The sequence below is a fragment of the Mirounga leonina genome, unplaced genomic scaffold (genome assembly GCF_011800145.1).
Source record: "Mirounga leonina isolate KUSES-001 unplaced genomic scaffold, KU_Mleo_1.0 Mir_448, whole genome shotgun sequence".
Lineage (NCBI taxonomy): Eukaryota > Metazoa > Chordata > Mammalia > Carnivora > Phocidae > Mirounga > Mirounga leonina.
Genome location: NW_023270758.1, coordinates 1,277,598 through 1,296,035, shown reverse-complemented (window position 1 = coordinate 1,296,035; position 18,438 = coordinate 1,277,598). Strand labels below are relative to the sequence as shown.

General features: G+C 46.4%; 1 protein-coding gene across 1 annotated transcript in view; it reads right to left on the bottom strand.

The window, feature by feature from the left end:
* COG7 (component of oligomeric golgi complex 7) overlaps positions 1-18,438 on the bottom strand; it is a 73,667-nt gene that overhangs the window by 17,603 nt on the left and 37,626 nt on the right. Inside the window, exons 9-13 of the mRNA XM_034988061.1 lie at positions 18,035-18,189; positions 12,689-12,805; positions 7,425-7,490; positions 2,325-2,511; positions 651-791 (exon numbers count right to left, since the gene is read on the bottom strand). Of these exons, the coding sequence (XP_034843952.1) occupies positions 651-791; positions 2,325-2,511; positions 7,425-7,490; positions 12,689-12,805; positions 18,035-18,189 (666 nt within the window). The remainder of the gene's footprint in view (positions 1-650; positions 792-2,324; positions 2,512-7,424; positions 7,491-12,688; positions 12,806-18,034; positions 18,190-18,438) is intronic.

The following is an 18,438-nucleotide window of genomic DNA, read 5'->3' as shown; positions in this document are numbered from 1 at the left end:
GAGATCCAAATGGCAGTGAAGAGACCAGAGCCACGGAAGTCAGAGCAGGTAGAGAAGCGACTGATGGGTAATCCCTTGAAAGGAGTCAGGACAAGCAGAAAAGGGTGAAAGGTGAGGGAAGGGAGGTGCTCCGGGAATAGCCATAGAAAAAAGGCATCAAGGACAGAAAACAGCAGAACCCCTTAAACCCCAGTCAAAATCACCAGGTCAGATCTGGTAAGGCACTCTCCTGGGTGAAGTTCCAGAACCAATGCTTATGAAAAGAATGCGATCTCCCGGGACAATTAGCTCCTCTGACCTGCCCCAACCTATCCAGTGGCACATAATCTCCCTCACTTCTCCCTGAGAGGGCACAGCTACACTGCTCCGAATGGTGAAAGTTAATCAAGCAATAATAATAATCCCAGGAAACAAGATGAAAATAAGGCATCACAGTGACTCCAATTAAGATAAGAAATTCTTGCTAAACAGTGAGTTGCAAGGGAACAGTGAGTCTGTACAGTGAGACTTTTAGCCAGGAGAGTTAGAGTGCTTCCTCCTAAAGCTCCTGGGGGTTGGGAGGCCGGGGCAGGGGGCGGTGCCCAATACTCAAAAGTGCCCGGGGAAGGAGGCAGCACCCAGGGGGATGTCTGCGGTTGTGGGAAACTCACATCCATCTTGGAAACGAGTAGCAGCTGCTGTTTGATGCGCAGGAAAACGGAATCGAAAGCCAGCTGGTGGGCCTGCTGATTAAGCCGAGTCAGGGCCATACGAGACGCAGACAGCAGGTTGTGATTACTTGACCCTTTTTCCTAAGACGAAAAAATGCAAAAGGCTGTGAGGGCCTGGTTCTAACCAAGGTTATCAGCTAGTTCAACATTTTAAAAAGTGCTTGAGAGGAAGACAGTGAAGGGGTGGGTCCATACAGTCATGGTTCCCAAGGTCGGCTGTGCCCTGGCACCCCCTGCGGAACATGCCGGATTATAGGTGCACATGCCCCGCCTCGGAGCCACTGAATCAGAGTCCAGCAGGGTTCTGGAGCCCAGGGAGCAATGTTTTTAACTCACTTTTTCAATAATTCTGACGCAACTGCTAACACAAGCTCATGGACTGGCCGTTTAGGAAAAATTAACTGATGACTGTCCCTCAGGCATAGAGGCAGAGGGAGAAAATGATCAGAAGTGTCAGGTATAAACAAGAGTGAGGGACAGGAGCCTGATTCCCAGTGAGGTCAGCTCAGTTACACTTGGCTGTACAGCAGACTACGCACTACCTATATGAGTCCCAAGGAATTCTAAACAGCCTGAGAAAATACAGAGATGGAAAATGTAACCTTAGTTTTGCTATTATAAATGAAACGATTACAACAAACTAAACCAGATCAGCAATAAAGATAAACGGAATTGCTTTAACCTAATCACGGAAGCATGGATGAATGAACCTGCACAACTGTTTTAAGAAGCGTTTGTCAAGCTCCAATGCAGCCAACTGGCAGGCCAAAGTGCACAGCGATGGGGAGACTGTGTGAGGGCAATGATGAGGCCTCAGACACGGCCAGAGGCTCACGGTGCAGTCACCCCCAGAGCTCAAGGCCCATCAGGACACCCTGAGATTGCATTTGGTGCCAAGGGAATGGCAATGCCTCCTCTGCCTATCACCAAGACAGGTGGGGGGATGGTTCTGGAAAGGATGCTACAGCCTCCTTAGGATCCTGGGGCCATTCGAGGGTTGCCATGTGGTTCACTCAATGTGTTGGGAGGTTCTTCCATCCCTGGATCCCCCAAAGGGCACAAATCTCAAAGTCAAGGGCAGCATTGTGATAGGCATCCTAAGAGCTTAAGCTAAAGGAACAGCCAGAAGGGAACACTTATCCTCAGGTCCTCCTGCTGCCATGAGGAAGATCAATTTCCCCATGGCAGAGCTGGGGGCCTCCTTTGTGGGTTCTGCCCACTATTGGGCGGTCCACATTCTGGTCCCTTCTCTGCCATTCAGTAACCGGGGCCTATCCCTGCACTGGGGCCAGGGGCTACCCAGCCCCACCCATCCTGCTGGCAAATCTGACTCTGGAGGGTCGTACAGCAAGCCCATCTGGCCACACATCTAAAGTCATGCTCTCTACACAGGCTCTACTGCCTTTTGTCAGTAATAAAGCTCCACTTCTCCAATGCCTACTCCTGTATGTCCATTTGTTCCCACCCAGTTTAGTTTATCAGCTCCTTAAAATGCAACATAAATGAGACCGAGAAGAGGCCGTGGGGTGCACTGCAGACTGCGGCCCACACTCAGAGCCAAAGAGCCTGGATCGGGGAAAGGGTGACAAGAATGCCATCAGTCTGGTCTCATACCTTGAGGGTATATAGTATTTCCATTAAACTGGCATATTCAGCAGGGTTCTCTTTCTGGAGATAATTATATTCTTGCCACGGGTTCTTGGCAGAGCTCTTCTTGTCTGTCAAGATGCTATCCTGAAACCCGGCCAGGCTCCGAGGGCTGTAGGAGTCAGAGAGGTACTTGCCGGCTGTCGATAAAATCCTGAAATGAAAGGGATGACCGTTAGGCCCTGAGCTATTTGTACAGAATTTTCCCCTGGGAACAGTTTGCTCCTTCCTAAATCCCAGGATATCCTTACGAAGCAGACTGATTTCGGGTCCGCTTTCTAAGAAAAGGAAGACATCCTTCGTCGCTGAGGAACCAGTTGGATCTTGGGTGCAAGAGAGACACCAGGTGTTTCTAGTTCCTATCTGATGCTCGGTACACCGGCATCTGCCACCTTCCGAACACGACAGACCACCTACGCGGGGCAGTCATCAGTTGACTACGATCTGGGATACTGTGCATTTTCTGTGAGGCCCTTCCTGGCTCTGGGAGCATCACTGTGTGGAACGGAGCCAAGGGGAACCACCAGCGCCTCAGCCACAGCAGCACAGACACGTCGGTGGCCGCAGAGCTGGCCCCGGGAGAGCGGTGGCAGCAGCTCGAAGCACGCCTCTGGCCACAGGACTCACTGTCACATCATACAACTGGGCCAGTGTGAGCTTCGCATTCAGCCGCCCCATAAGGTTTACTTTTGTGGTTTAGGTGCCACAGAGAGATCTACTGAGAGAAGCAAGCACTGTCCCATTTCTCTGAGGAGGAGAAGTGCCTGGAGGAGGTTCTAGGTGACGACCAATGTCTAGGGCTTGAATCTTCTCTCTACAACAAGGACGGCTTTCCCTGATGGGTGCTGCAAGTCCTCTGCTGTTTTCCCTGAGCCCAGCTTGACCGTCCAGCATACACACTTGAACGTGCACAGAACCATATGAACATAGGCAACCAGGAGGACAGACATTCTATTACATCCCTGACCCCTCCTTGACCATAACTTCTCATGAAAAAGAATCGCCTTGGACCTGGCAGCTTTTAGGCTGAACTCACTTTTTAAAAAAACAAGTCCAGTGAACCTGTCAAGGAATGCGTGTACCTGCAAACAAACGGTGGGGCCTCAGGAACCAGCGCCTCTGCCACTAAGTTATGGTTCTCCCTGGTGCTTACGCCTCCAGGTGACTTCGGCTGGGTCTTTTGTCTGCCAAACTGTGGCCTGTTCCTGCCACCACCCTTACTTGCAAGTCTTCACTATTTGTGAGGACCAAACAGGGTGCTCTTTCCCTCTGAATTCCTAGCACCGAGCACAGGGCCTGGCCCACGGCAGGTGACCCTGAGTTTGGCGAGCAGGAAGTTGGGAGCTGCCCTCTGGGAAATCAACTCCCCCTGGCAGGTCACGGCCATATGTACCTCCACTCGGTCCGCTAGGGGGAGACTGGCACCAGTCTGCCATCCGCACTGAAGAAAAATAGGTATGTCAGAAATGTTTTAAGTATTAAAGATTACTGTTTGAAATGTCAGAATAGCGTGCTCTAAAATAGGAAACCAGGCACCTGGGTGGCTCAGCTGGTTAAGTGTCTGCCTTCGGCTCAGGTCATGATCTCAGGGTCCTGGGATCAAGCCCCATGTCTGGGATTGAGCTTCTCCCTCTCCCCCCTGCTCGTGCTCTCTCTCTCTCTCAAAGAAATAAAATCTTTAAAATAAAATAAGAACCAAATCTAAAAAAAAAAAAAGTCGGAATAAATACAGTTCCAACCCTAAGGAAAGAACAGTATCTTTTCCTCCCAGCCTCCTCTTCATTCAGACAGATACCATTAGATGAACTGATCATCAGACTCAGATCTCCTAGGATGTGTGTTTTCTAGTACTGTGAACGAAACCATACTGAAATGAACACTTGGGTCGCCTGGGTGGCTCAGTCAGTTAAGCACCTGCCTTCGGCTCAGGTAATGATCCCAGGGTCCTGGGATCGAGCCCCGCATCGGGCTCCCTGTTCAGCGGGGAGCCTGCTTCTCCCTCTCCCTCTGCCTGCCACTCTGCCTACTTGCACTCTCTCTGTCAAGTAAATTTAAAAAAAAATTTTTTTTTTGAAATGAACACCTTATTTCTTCTCACTCACAAAGAAACATCTTCTCTTCGCTAGAATGGACTGTAAGTAGGTCTTGGGGATGGCAGATAATTAAACAGTCCTCACCCTCAAGAAGCTCAGAGATTAACGGGGGAGTCCAACCTGCACCAACGTGCTAACGGCTGTGCAGGGAGACAGCACTAAGTACGCACAGAGGAGGGAGGAACTGATGTCACACTTCCATCTGCTTCCTCAACTCATCTCCTTTCATGGAGGGCTACCCAGTTCTTTACAAGCCATGGACACTTGTAAATTTATATTGGATCCCCCAAACCTGATTTTCCCACTGAATTGTCTAAGACCTTATCCTGTGCCACACCACTGTGCCAAAAATCAGTGATGGGTGCTTTGAGAGTATAGAGGGGCCACGCCTATCTCCCTGTATCTCACCCGACTTGCCCAGTGCACCAGAAAGCCCTCCAGTGGCACTCAGCCCACCAGTCACAAAACGATCCCTTTCTGCAAGAGGTGATCTTAAGAGCCCCAAAGCCAATGTCACTCATGTCGCTGAAGTAATCCGGAGTGTTCTGAGCTATTGCCTTTGCCACCTTGGGGGGAGGGGGGTGTATGGTCCTTGGGCCAAGTCTGGGTTCTGCAGGGGAGACTGAGGGGAGATTGACAGGCAGATAAGATAAGTTTTATAGGCAGATGCCACACCCGTGGCCTCCCGAATGGGAACACAGATGATGACTGTCTCTCTTTTCCCTTTCCAGGATCAGCGCTTCCAGAATGATGTCACCTCTTAAAGAGACTCCCTTGGATACGCCCAGCTGGTTCTCATCTTAAGCCAAAGCTCAGGTCAGACTTTCAGCTTCTCTGGGCTGCAAAATGCAGATGGAGAGGCTCATCCTGTACCTACCACAACCTGTTCAGCTTCCTAACGAGATCCCTCTTTTCCTTTTAGAATGTAATAATCACCGTCGTTAAAAGATTAGGGAAAACCTGTATATCCTGATACGGAAAGACGTCTGCTGTGCACATGCAGAGAAACCCAGGTCCAGGGTGAGACGCTAATTTGTGAGAAGGACAGTGTGGGCAGTGCAGGGGTGACACACTCTGGACGGCTCAGCTGATGTCCAGGTTCAAATCACTGCCTCATGGTTCCGTGACCTCAGACGCAGCTATTTCCACAGATCATTTCTTTTACTTAAGTTGCTACCTGTGCCAGATTCCATGCCGCAATGTTCCTTTGTCTGTAAAAATGCGGATGAACAATACCTACCTCTTTGGCCACTGGGAGGATCAATGACTCAATTCCTGTGAAGTCCTTAATATAAGAGCTCAATAAATATTATGGGTGGGGGCAGATGTTAATAATGTTTCTTCTAAAGAGAATTTTGAGGGTGAGTGGTTTCCGTTTTTATTTTGTATACTTGTGAACTGTTTTCATTTTTGCCAGGCTATAATTACTACTGAAATTAAGAAAATAAGAAGCTGTATGCCCTTCTTTTAAATACATAAATGTTACACTTTCAGCTCTTCCCAGGAGCCCTCTGAAAACTCAGGCCCATTCACCCTCCACCACAGGCTCCCCTCACCATGTGTGCGTGTACGCAGGTTGGCATGCGTGTGTGCGGGGGGGGGGCGGTTAATGGTCACTGCGTTTATATTATTTACACATACTCCACTATATGTCCATGGTGTCGGGTTCTATTCGGCCCAGGAAGTCACATCATTTCTGTGCTGGGCTGCTCGGGAGTTCCGTACAGCAGCAGCTACCTGTTCTACCCCGCAGTGAAACACTGCCCAGGACCAGAACCACTGTGGGAGGTCATGAACTTGAAGACAGTCCGAGGGCTTGGAAATGCGAGAGATAGAAAGTGGCAAGAAGGAGAAACAGCTGCCTCGGAGTGCTGACTCCGCTGCTTGGCCACTCACCCCCAGCTCCCACCAGGGGGCTGTGTTGCCACAAACAGCCCATCCCACACCGCCCCTCCCACCCCCACCAGCTTTTGCTGCACAGTGGGCCACCACCAGAAATTCCCTCCCACCCAGATTACTTAAGGACAATAAGGAATTATCCGAGAAAGAGGTGACGGGGGAGCCTGGGTGGCTCAGATGGTTAAGCATCTGCCTTCGGCTCAGGTCATGATCCCAGGGTCCTGGGATCGAGCCCCATGGCCAGCTCCTGGCTTAGCGGGGAGCCTGCTTCTCCCTCTGCCTCTCCCCCTGCTCGTGCTCTCTCTCTCTCTCTCTCTCTGTGTCTTGAATGAATAAATAAAAACCTTAAAAAAAAAAGAGGTGATGGGGCTGCTGGTAGGCCCTCAGACAACCATATGAAACAGACGTCTTCCCCCAACTCCTGGAGAACACAGAAATCAGGGGTCCCAAGGGAATGAGAGATTTAGGTGTTTGTAAAAGGAAGGAAGGAAATTTGGGAGGCTGGAGCCCTTTGAGGGGAAAACCAGCCTGAACGGGATGACTTCAGGGCAATGGAAAGCCCTGGCAGGTATCAGAACAGAGAAAGGAGGGGAAGAAACTTTTCCTAGGGCTGATCCCGGAAATCCTCCTTGGACACACACTGCCCTTGGAAGCAGACCCCGGGAAGCTGGCTGGGTGTACCCCGATTCTGTGGGCTGCCCCAGAGGCCCTCACCACCACCGATAGTGCTGTTTGTATGGAGACACATAGAGCCCCAATAATTAACATACAAACAAGCAGTGGGAACCCAGCCCATTTATAATTTGGAGACAACATGTACTGTCTCCTCATTTGGGCTGCAACTTCCATACTTAACGAAAACTCTGACCACTGCCAAGTAGCTCAGAGTCTTGCCCTTTTTAGGTGCTCAGTAAATGTTTAATGATGACAGTAATGACACTTTGTGTCTAGGTATAGACAGTCCTCCAGCCGTGTGACTTCCAGACTGACTGTGTGTTGTCATTGCTGTGCTGTGTACTCTGTCAGGTTCTTCCCCAGCCAGGATCCCAGGGACTCGCCCACAACTCTGGCCTACCTGTTTGCTAGTTGCTGCTCGAAGTCCCCACATTGCCGCAAGAGCTCGCCACAGGTGGTTATTATCCTAAAAAAAACAAAAAGCACATCAAGTTCAAGTGTCTGGAATGTTGACATTTACAGGACAAACAAACATTGTCTCATTCATAAACATTCTAACTATTCACTCCTTTCGGGGGTGCTGGGTTCTGGAGAAGCGGTTAACCATCGGACAGTCTACCTGACATGTCTCACTAATCAGTAATTCATGGAGAAGGTAAACGCGACTCCCTTCTAACATCCTCAAGTCACAGGCCTCTCTGCTGGGAATCACAGTTCTTTCCCACAGGTCTCAGATAATCTTACACTTCCCAAATACTGAGGTGCTTTGGGGCTCTGTCCTTAAGAAAATGGGTTGGAAATACTTCATATCTAAAATTAAAAACCAGGGCACCTGGCTGGCTCAGTCAGAAGAGCATGTGACTCTTGATCTTGGGGTCATGAGCTTGAGCCGCACATGGGGTGTAGAGGTTACTTAAATTTAAAAACTTTTAAAAAATAAAATAAAATTTAGAAACCAACAATACATTTAAAAAATCATTCACCACAATCAAGTGGGATCTATTCCAGGGATGCAACAGTGGTTCAATATTTGCAAATCAGTCAACCTGATACATCACATCAACAAGTGAAGGGATAAAAATCATACGATCATCTCAACAGACGCAGAAAAAGCATCTGACAAAGTACAACATCCATTCATGACAAAAACTCTCAACAAAGTAGGTTTAAAGGGAACATATCTCAACATGATAAAGGCCATATATGAAAAACCCACAGCTAATATCATCCTCAATGGGGAAAAACTGAGAGCTTTTCCCCTAAGGATAAAGACAAGGAGGACTACTCTCACCACTTTTATTCAACATAGCACTGGAAGTCCTAGCCACAGCAATCTGACAACAAAAAGAAATAGAAGGCATCCAAACTGGTAAGGAAAAGGTAAACCTTTCACTATGTGCAGATGACACGATACAATACAGAGAAAACCCTAAGACTCCACCAAAAAACTAGAACTGATCGATGAATTCAATAAAGTCACAGGATACAATATCAATGTACAGAAATCTGTTGCATTTTTTACACTAATAATGAAGAAGCAGAAAGGGAAATTAAGAAAACAATCCCATTTATAATTGCACCAAAAATAATAAAACACCCAGGAATAAACCTAACCAAAGAGACGGAAAGACCTGTACTCTGAAAACTATAAAACATTGATGAAAGGAACTGAAAACGATACAAATGGAAAGATGTTCTATGCTCATGGTTGGAGGAACCAATATTGTTAAAATGTCCACACTCCCCAAAGCAATCCACAGATTTAATGCAATCCTTATCAAAATACCAACAGCATTTTTCACAGAACTATAACAAATAATCTTAAAATTTGTATGGAACCACAAAAGACCCTGAAAATAACCAAAGCAATCCTGAGAAAGATGAACAAAGCTGGTGGGATCGCAATCCCAGATTTCAAGATATACTGGAGTAATCAAAACAGTATGGTACTGGCACAGTAACAGTGACTGATCGACAGAACAGAATAGAGAGCTCAGAAATAAACCCACACATATATGGTCAATTATCTACGACAAAGGAGGCAAGAATATACAAGGGGTAAAAGAATAAATAAACCTCTTCAACAAATGGTGTTGGGAAAAGGGGACAGCCACATGCAAAACAATGAAACCGGACCACTTCCTCATACCACACACAAAAATAAACTCAAAATGGATTAAAGCTTAAATGTGAGACCTGAAATCATAAAACTTCCAGGAGAAAATACAGGCAGTATTTCTTTGACATCCGTCATAAATACATTTTTCTAAATATGTATCCTCAGGCAAGGGAAACAAAAGTGAAATTAAACTATTGGGGCTACACCACCAAAATAAAAAGCTTTTACTTTTTGCGAAGGAAACCATCAACAAGACAAAAAGGCAATCTACTGAATGGGAGAAGATATTTGCAAATGATATATCCAATAAGGGATTAACATCCAGAATATATAAAGAACATATACAACTCAACACCAAAAAAACCCAGAAATAATCCAAATAAAAAATGAGCAGAGGACTTAGCAGACATTTTCCCAAAGACAGACAAATGGTCAACAGACACATGAAAAGATGTTAAACATCACTCATCATCAGGGAAATACAAATCAAAACCACAAGGAGATATCACCTCACACCTGTCAGAATGGCTACCATCAAAAATAAAAGTAATAATAAGCATGGGGGCTCCTGGGTGGCTCGGTCAGTTAAGCATCCAACTCTTGATTTCAGCTCAGGTCATGATCTCAGGGTTGTGAGATCGAGCCCCGCATCGGGCTCTGGGCTGAGTGTGGAGCCTGCTTAAGATTCTCTCTCTCCCTCTCCTTCTGCCAGGAAGGAAGGAAGGAAGGAAGGAAGGACGGAAGGAAGGAAGGAAGGAAGGAAGGAAGACCAAGTTGGTGAGGATGTGGAGAAAAGGGAACCCTTGTGCACTGTTGGTGGGAATGCAAACTGGTGCAGCCACTGTGGAAAACAGTATGAAGCTTCCTCAAAAAATTAAAAACAGAACTACCATATGCTCCAGTAATGTCACTACTGGGTATTTATCCAAAGAAAACAAAAACACTAATTCAAAAGATATACCCACCCCTATGTGGATTGCAATGTTATTTACAATAGCCAAGATACGGAAGCAACCCAAATGTCCATCCATAAACAAACAGAGTATGTGGTATATATACAATGGACTATTATTCAGCCATAAAAAAGAATGAAATCTTGCCATTTGCAACCCCATGAATGGACCTAAAGGTATTATTCTAAGTGAAAGAAGTCAGAGAAAGACAAATACCATATGATTTCATTCATATGCAGAATTTAAGAAACAAAGCAAAACAAAAGAGACAAACAGATCCTTAACCTCAGAAAACCAACTGATGATTGCCAGGGGGAGGTGTGTAGAGGGATTGGTGAAATAGATAAAGGGGGTTAAAAAATTAAATTAAAATTTAAACCAAAATTCATTACTTAGTATTTGTTAGATGTCTGCTATTTGCAAGACAAAGAAAACTGTTTTTATATATAAGTATCTCTCTCTGATCCCATGAAAGGCAGAGGAAGAGTAATCCACTTGGCTTCTCAGAGATAAGCCTGAATGACCTTCATACCTGTATTTAATAATCCTTTAATTTTCAAGTAATTTTATGCTAGGCCTCAAACTCCAGCGACTGAGGCCTTCAACACTAAACTATAAATGTCAGGACAAATCCAAGGATTAAAAACATCTTAAGTCTAGTTAATTTTTAACTTCTCTAAAAGTGCCTATCCATCACCAGGGTGTCTGGGCATTCCATCATAAGAAAGGTTTATGAGAAAATGAAATATTCCACTTTTCACTTGCCTCGGTGCAACAGAATAACCTTGTACATAGTATTTTCTGGTATACCAAGCCACCACAGATGACAGAGGATATAGTTAGCATCTAGAACATTAAATTTCATCCAAAAAAAAAAAAAGTCCAGATCAGAGCCCATGAGGAGATTATCCAAATGGCCCTCGGAGGTGCTGGATCTGCTCTGATTAAAGACAGCTTTCAGGGGCGCCTGGGTGGCTCAGTTGATTGGGCGTCTGACTCCTGATTTCGGTTCAAGTCATGATCTCCGGGTCATGGGATCGAGCCTGGAGTCAGACTCCATGCTCAGCGTGGAGTCTGCTTCTCCCTCCCCCTCTGCCCCTTCCGTTGCTCTCTCACTCTCTCTAAAAATGAATAAATAAAATCCTTACAAAAAAAAAAAGACAGCTCTCAGAGGGTCTGGATATGCTCTGGCGTGGACCACCATACTAAGAACTCCAAATGTCATGGGCACCCTGCACACACGACCTAGACCAGGGGTCAGGCAAGTGGGTGAAGGGCAACATCCCTCTTCAGAATGTACAACCATGAAGAATGGTTTTAAGGAAAAGAAATTCTGGGTTGCTTTTTATCTCAGCCTAAGAGTAGAGCGGCTACCCCACACGGTAGTAGGAGAACAAACAGTGGCACAGAGAACCTACCACCAGTCTGGCAGGGACTTCAGCGATCAGCCCCGGGAAGACGATGCGAACCCACTGCTCCTAGGGCTTCCAATGTTTAGGTGATGTTACAAATCTGGATTATGTTAAATCTGGTTTATAAATGTTGACAACTAACCCAAAATTTTGTAAATGATGTGATCAAGTCCCTAGGTCAGATCTGGCTACAGGCCAGCAGTCTGCACTTTCTGGCTGGACTTTTCAAGGGCCAAACCTTCTCAGGCCACTGCTGATCACATTCTTACCAGGGCTCAGGGCTTAGGGCAGCAGGGGTCTATCTACTGGCCCACAGGTCACAGGGGCTACCCCTAAGATCTGGCCGTCAACCACACTTGGGAGAGTCACCTCAATCTCTGTTATGGAACTCTAACATGGTCCTTTTCAAGGCAGATAATGTTGCCTTACCACTTAGTGGTATTGTGCTTAGATCTAAAAACAGGATCTGGGGTCCCTGGCTGGCTCAGTCAGTGGAACGTGTGACTCTTAACCTTGGGCCTGTGGGTTTGAGACCCATGTTGAGTGTATAGATAACTTAAAAAAACAAAAAAAACAAAAAACTAGGGGTGCCTGGGTGGCTCAGCTGGTTAAGTGTCTGCCTTTGGCTCAGGTCCTGATCCCAGGGTCCTAGGATCAAGCCCCATGTCGGGCTCCCTGCTCTGCGGGGTGTCTGCTTCTCCCCCTTCTTCCTGCTCAAGCTCTCTCTATCTCTGTCTCTCTCAAATAAATAAAATATTAAAAAAAAAACTTTAAAAAATTTAAAAATTAAAAAAAAGTAATAAAAATAGGATCCAATCAGCTGTGTATTTTCTAAAATATAAGCTCTAAGTTATTTTAGGCCTGAAAAATTATAGGCTAAGGGGAAAAAAAATCTCAAACCAAATATAAAAAAAATGTAAGTCACCAAAGGACATGAAGAGTGCATACAGACTTTAAAACGCTTTAGCAGTGAGGGGGTCTTTCTGGGTTGCTATTGTTGTTGTTGTTTTTAATTGGCTTGTTTTTAGAGTTTAGAGTTTTTGCTTTAAAAAAAAAAAAAGGAGTGAGAAAAAAAAAAAAGAACCCCTTACAAACACATTTATCATTTTTACATATTATATGATGCATGTTTCTGCTTACAACATGGGGCACACATTTAAGTTACAGCCCTCATTTTTACCTGATGGAGTTCTGAAAAGCTGTCCAATCTTCTTGAAAGAGTGAGTTGGGAGGAATATCATCGAGCTTGCACTTCTTCCGTATTGACTGGAGAGTACTGGTGAAATCGGACACGTACCTATGAGGAAAGAAAAAACCCCGACAGGGATGTTATCGTAAAGTCCTCGGCTCTAAAGACACCTGGAATTACGTGGCTTTGGACAAAGGGCTAAGGACCTCGAGAGCATCTTTAGAGGCTCCCACTGAGGAGTCAGACGACTTGTAAACTCTGACCACAGAAGGGTCTTCTCTTTATGGCTGGACCATCTTTCTCACCTGGAAGGACAGCTTTAAGAGAGATGCTCAAGACAAGACAGAAGGGAAGAGCCACTAAGACAAAGACTCTGGTGACCCACCAGGTGGTAAATGACTCCCCGGCCCAAAGAACTGTCCTGACATGTCATGGTCCCACTAAGATATCCAACCATCACCTAGCACAAGGTAAGGCAGCTCGCTGATGCCCAGGGTACTCTTGTGGGATTCTTACCCCCTCGCCCCCAATTTATTTTTTATTTTTTATTTTTTTTTTAAGATTTTATTCATTTATTTGACAGAGAGAGAGAGAGAACAAGTAGGCAGAGAGGCAGGCAGAGGGAGAGGGAGAAGCAGGCTTCCCGCTGAGTAGAGAGCCTGATGCGGGGCTCAATCCCAGGACCCCGGGATCATGACCTGAGCTGAAGGCAGCAGCTTAACCGACTGAGCCACCCAGGTGCTCCCCCCACCCCCAATTTAAATAGCCAAGCTCCATGGCAGGCAAGTGCCCAGCTTGAATGGCACAGGACGTGAAACTGGATTCGAAGCTGAAGCCCCTCCTCCTCAGGCTGCTCTTTGCTCCCCCAGTCAGTCCCCCAGCTGCTTTCCTTCACAGCACCCAGCACAAGTGTAAGTCCGTCGCTTTTTCATGTGTGTGTTTAATGTGCTAGACTAGAAGCTCCGGGAGAACAGGGACTATCTCCTTGTAACTCATAACAGTGTCCCCAGGAATTAGCACAGAGCTGGGCACAAAAGAGACACCTGGAAAGTTTCTGGATGAATGCAGAACTTGAGCTGGGGCTCTGAGAAAGTGTCTGGGTGTCTTTGGGCCTGTTTCCTCATCTTTAAAATGGACTTAATTAATGGGGTCTTCTATATTGCCTCAGGGAGTCGTGATGATCAAATAAATGAAATAGGAGTTTCTGGGTGGCTCAGTTGGTTAAGCATCGGACTCTTGGTTTCAGCTCAGGTCATTATCTCCGGGTCATAAGATCGAGCCCTGCATTGCACTCTGCACTCAGTGCGGAGTCTGTTTGTCCCTCTCCCTCCTCTCACGCATGCTCTCTCTCTCTTGCAAATAAATAAAATCTTTAAAAACTAAAATGAAATAATATACAAAAAAGTTCTCTGAAAAGTATAAAATGAAAGCTGATGTGGGGTGTTGTTGTTTCTGAGGATGTACAGTTCTTGGAACATGAACGAATGTGTGCACGTCCTTGGGAAGGTGTGGTAAGGAGGACATGGGTGAGCGGGGGTCTTGTTCTCTGGAAACCACGAGGCTCCCTGAAAACCTAGGACATCGGTGTGCATCACAAGAAGCCTGACCTCTCCCCCTTCCCAAACCACTAGCTCTAAGTGAGGAAAATGGGATGTGCCCCCCAGGGCACAGCCCTGAAGACAGCTTTCTTGGAGGAATTGGTCCTTGGGGGAGGGGAGGGGCCTCAAGGGCCACCTGACAGGGGCATGGTGAGGAATATAATCGTCCTTCAGTGTCACGTTAAACAACTGGGCCACCACCCCACAACTATGACAAATGTGTCTTAGAAGAGTGTGCAACCCGATGATGCACCTGCTCGGGAGCAGCTCATGACAGGGTCCCCGGGACGCGGAGTGGGCAGCAGAGCACCTGGGGGCGGCGGGGGTGGGGGGTGGTGTTCCTGTTCAGACACAGTGTGTATCACATCACACTTTCACCACATTCGTCCCCAATCCTTCCAATTCTCTCACCATAAACAATTCCGGGTGTCTCTACCACGTAAGAGTCACTGTGTTGCGGGCTCTAATTACCTGCTTTCACTTAATAGTCACGACTGCCATGGGGAGAGCATCATCACTTGACTCAGAGAAGACACCAGGATGCCAAGAGGTCCCAAGCAGTAAGCATCACAGCCGGTACTGTGCCCGGGGGCCTCCAACCCCAGAGCCCACACTCCCGACATAGCTGGAAAGCCCGATTCTGCAACCTCCTCTCACCTGCTATACCCGATGGCCTCACCCTAGTTCAAGTTCCTGCTTCCCCTGCGTGCTCCATCCTGCCGTCCCTAATGTTCTCCCCATGACTCAACAGTGTCCCACTTCAACCCCGCTTGGGTTAGCTTCACACTGATTGCCCTCATTTTATAGACAGCAGCTGCTGGGGTAGCTTCCAAATCTTCCCTTCTCAAGGTGACCTAGTTTCGCCACATCCCCTCTGTACAGTTTGAATTTTTAATATAGATCTGTGTAATTTTTTCAAATGAAGTAATCAAAATAACCAACAAAAGAACTAGAAGTAAAAACATCACTCACAAGAACGGAGAAGGGCAGGGGATAAGAGAGAGAACAGCCTCAGAGAACACTAGTTCCTCAAGATACAATAGTTAAGGTTGATAAAAAATCTTTTTTAGGGGCGCCTGGGTGGCTCAGTCGTTAAGCGTCTGCCTTCGGCTCAGGTCATGATCCCAGGGACCTGGGATCGAGCCCCGCATCGGGCTCCCTGCTCGGCGGGAAGCCTGCTTCTCCCTCTCCCACTCCCCCTGCTTGTGTTCCCTCTCTCGCTGTGTCTCTCTCTGTCAAATAAATAAAATCTTTAAAAAAAACACAAACTTTTTTAAAGTACAGAGGGAAGAGCTGAACGTCGTAAAATGCTCAAAAGTGGGTATTTCTGAGCAGAAGGACTAAGGGTGGGCAGGAAGGGAGGAAACCTTTCACTTTTTTATACCTTTATGTATTTTTAAAAAAATTAATGCATTATTTTTGTTATTTCATAATAAAACTTTTAGATCTCAATAAAAAATTTCTTTCCATCCCCAAAATCCTGGTTAGTGGTGGAGACAGAAAGTGGCCAAGTCTGTCTGGTGAGACTTGTTGCTCATATGTCTCCTTCTACAGGAACACATCTGGGCCCCTCTGGTCACACCTCCACCTGAGAGCAGCGCCTGCGTCCTTGGCAGCCCTACGGCCTACACTGTGAGCTGCCCTCTGATGGTGCTGACTGCCCACCGTGGTGACTGAGAGCTCCCAGGGGCCGGCCCAGCATTTCTGGAATGACAAGAGCTCCCTGAATTTACTACAGGAAAACAGCATTCTGTTTAAAAAAAAAAAAAAAAAAAATTCTTCTGGGGTGCCTGGGTGGCTCAGTCAGTTAAGTGTCTGACTCCTGATTTCAGCTCAGGTCATGATTGCAGGGTCATGGGATCAAGCCCCAAGTCAGGCTCTGTGCTGGGTGTGGAGCCTGCTTAAGATTCTCTCTCTCCTTCTGCTGCCCCTCACCCCACCCCAAGCTTGCACACTCTCTCTCTCTAAAACAAAATGCAAAATAAATCTCTTGAGACTGAGGGTAACTCCAATCTAGAACAAGCTACCAAGGGAAGGTCTTTGGAGAGCCTAAGAATGTATCTGTCTATAAGCTGGAGACTAGAGCTCTGACCTCCTGAGGGCCCTGGCGCCTTGACTGCACAGGTCAGAAACTCCAGCCTATGCTGCTTGCTCGCTTTTCCTTTTTCCTAATTCAACGTAACTTCATGTCCTCTTCTTTCCTTTCTTTCTTTAATCAGCTCTGTTGCAATGTAATTCACACACCGCACAATTCACCCATTTAAAGAGCACAATTCAATGGTTTTTAGTGTAGTCACAGAGCTGTGTGACCATCACCACAATCAACTTTAGAACATTTTCATCACCCAAAAAAGAAGCCCTGTACCTTTTGGTAGTCATCACGTCTCCTCCAAATGCCCACCTCTCCTCAGCCCTAGGTAACCATCAGTCTATTTTCTGTTTCTATTGATTTGCCTGTTTTGGACACTTCACACAGATAGAATCATATAACATGTGGTCTTTTATGACTGACTTCCTTTACTTGGCATGTTAATATTTTTCTCATTTTATATTTTTAATTACACAAGAAATGTCCTCCTTTTTTAAGAGTCAGAAAACAACAAATAAAGCTAAATTCCCTATGAACACCACCCTAGTCCTTTCCCACCTCCCCAAAGATAACTGATGTTTTGAGTGCGTGGCCTAACCTTCCACACATCAGGGCTCAGAAAACTTTCTGTTAAGGTCCAGATATTTTAGGCTTTGTGAAGAGCAAGTTCTGTCCTAACTACTGGATTCTACCTTCATAGACCAAAGGTAAGTGAAGGGGCATGACTGCGTTCCAATAAAACTTTATTTACAAAAACAGAAGGCAGGCCAGATTTGACTCATGAGCTAGAGTTTGTCAACCCCTATTCTACAGGAATATATAACGCATGTTAAAGCATAAAAAAAGATCCAGAACAGGGATTGGTACTTTTGGGTTTTTTTTAAATAAAGCTTTCCTGGAATACGGCCATACCCATTCATTTATGTGTCATCTACAAAAGTCTCTATTGATTGGAAGGCCCACAAACCCTAAAATGCTTACCACGTGGCCCTCTGCAGAAAAAGCTTGCTGAATCCCACTATGGAAAATATGCCCTATTTTTTATATGTTCTTTTTACATATTGTATTAGACTCTACATAATATTCTGCAATTTCCTTTCCTTTTTTTCACTGGACACTGTTTTTGAGATCCATCAGTGTGGATATGTGCAGGTCTAATTCAAGCTGTAACTGCCATAGTTCCTTTGTATGAATAGACCGTATCTTATTTAGCCATTGCCAAATTCATGGATATTCAGGTTGCTTCAAATGTTCCACTATCACTAATGGTGCTGCGAGGAAGATCCTTAAGATCGACCCCTTGGGGGATGCCTGGGTGGCTCACGGGGTTAAGCGTCTGCCTTCAGCTGAAGTCATGATCCCAGGGTCCTGGGATTGAGCCCCATGTCGGGCTCCCAGCTCAGCGGCAAGCCTGCTTCTCCCTCTCCTCCCCCTCCTCCCCACTTGTGCTCTCTCTCGCTATTTCTGTCTCTCTCTCAAATAAATAAAACCTTCAAAAAATTTTGAAAAGAAAAAAAAAAGATTGCCCCCCCCTGGGGTTCAGGTACACATTCTTCTCCAGGGCTCAGAGCGGGAACACAGAACACATGCATTTTTAACTGGGGCAGACAGCACCCTCCGGTGTGCCCTGTCCCCACACCCCAGCCTTACTTGGCAAAGAGGGATTTCAGTGCTGACAGCAAGCCACAGGTCCCCAGGCCGTTGGTGAATCTGATGCATCTGTCGACGGCTGCAGAAGCCAGACTGAAGAGCTTGTTCACAGAGTGGCTCAACTCCTGCACACAGTCAATGACTTCGCCGTGCTCCTGGTCAGCGAATACGGACAAACGAGAGCCGCCTCAGACTCGAGAACAGATGAACAGACAACATTAAGATGGGGAAGACCTCCAAACCTCTTCACCAGTGGTCAGGCGGCAGAAACGCAGTCCCAAGCTGCGAAAGCCCTCCCAGAGCCCAAGCCAAGGGGATGACATCCACATGGCCCATGAGATCACAAACACCAACCCCTGGCAGAAAAGCCCTACATTTTTCATCTCTTCCCTTTTTCTGTGATT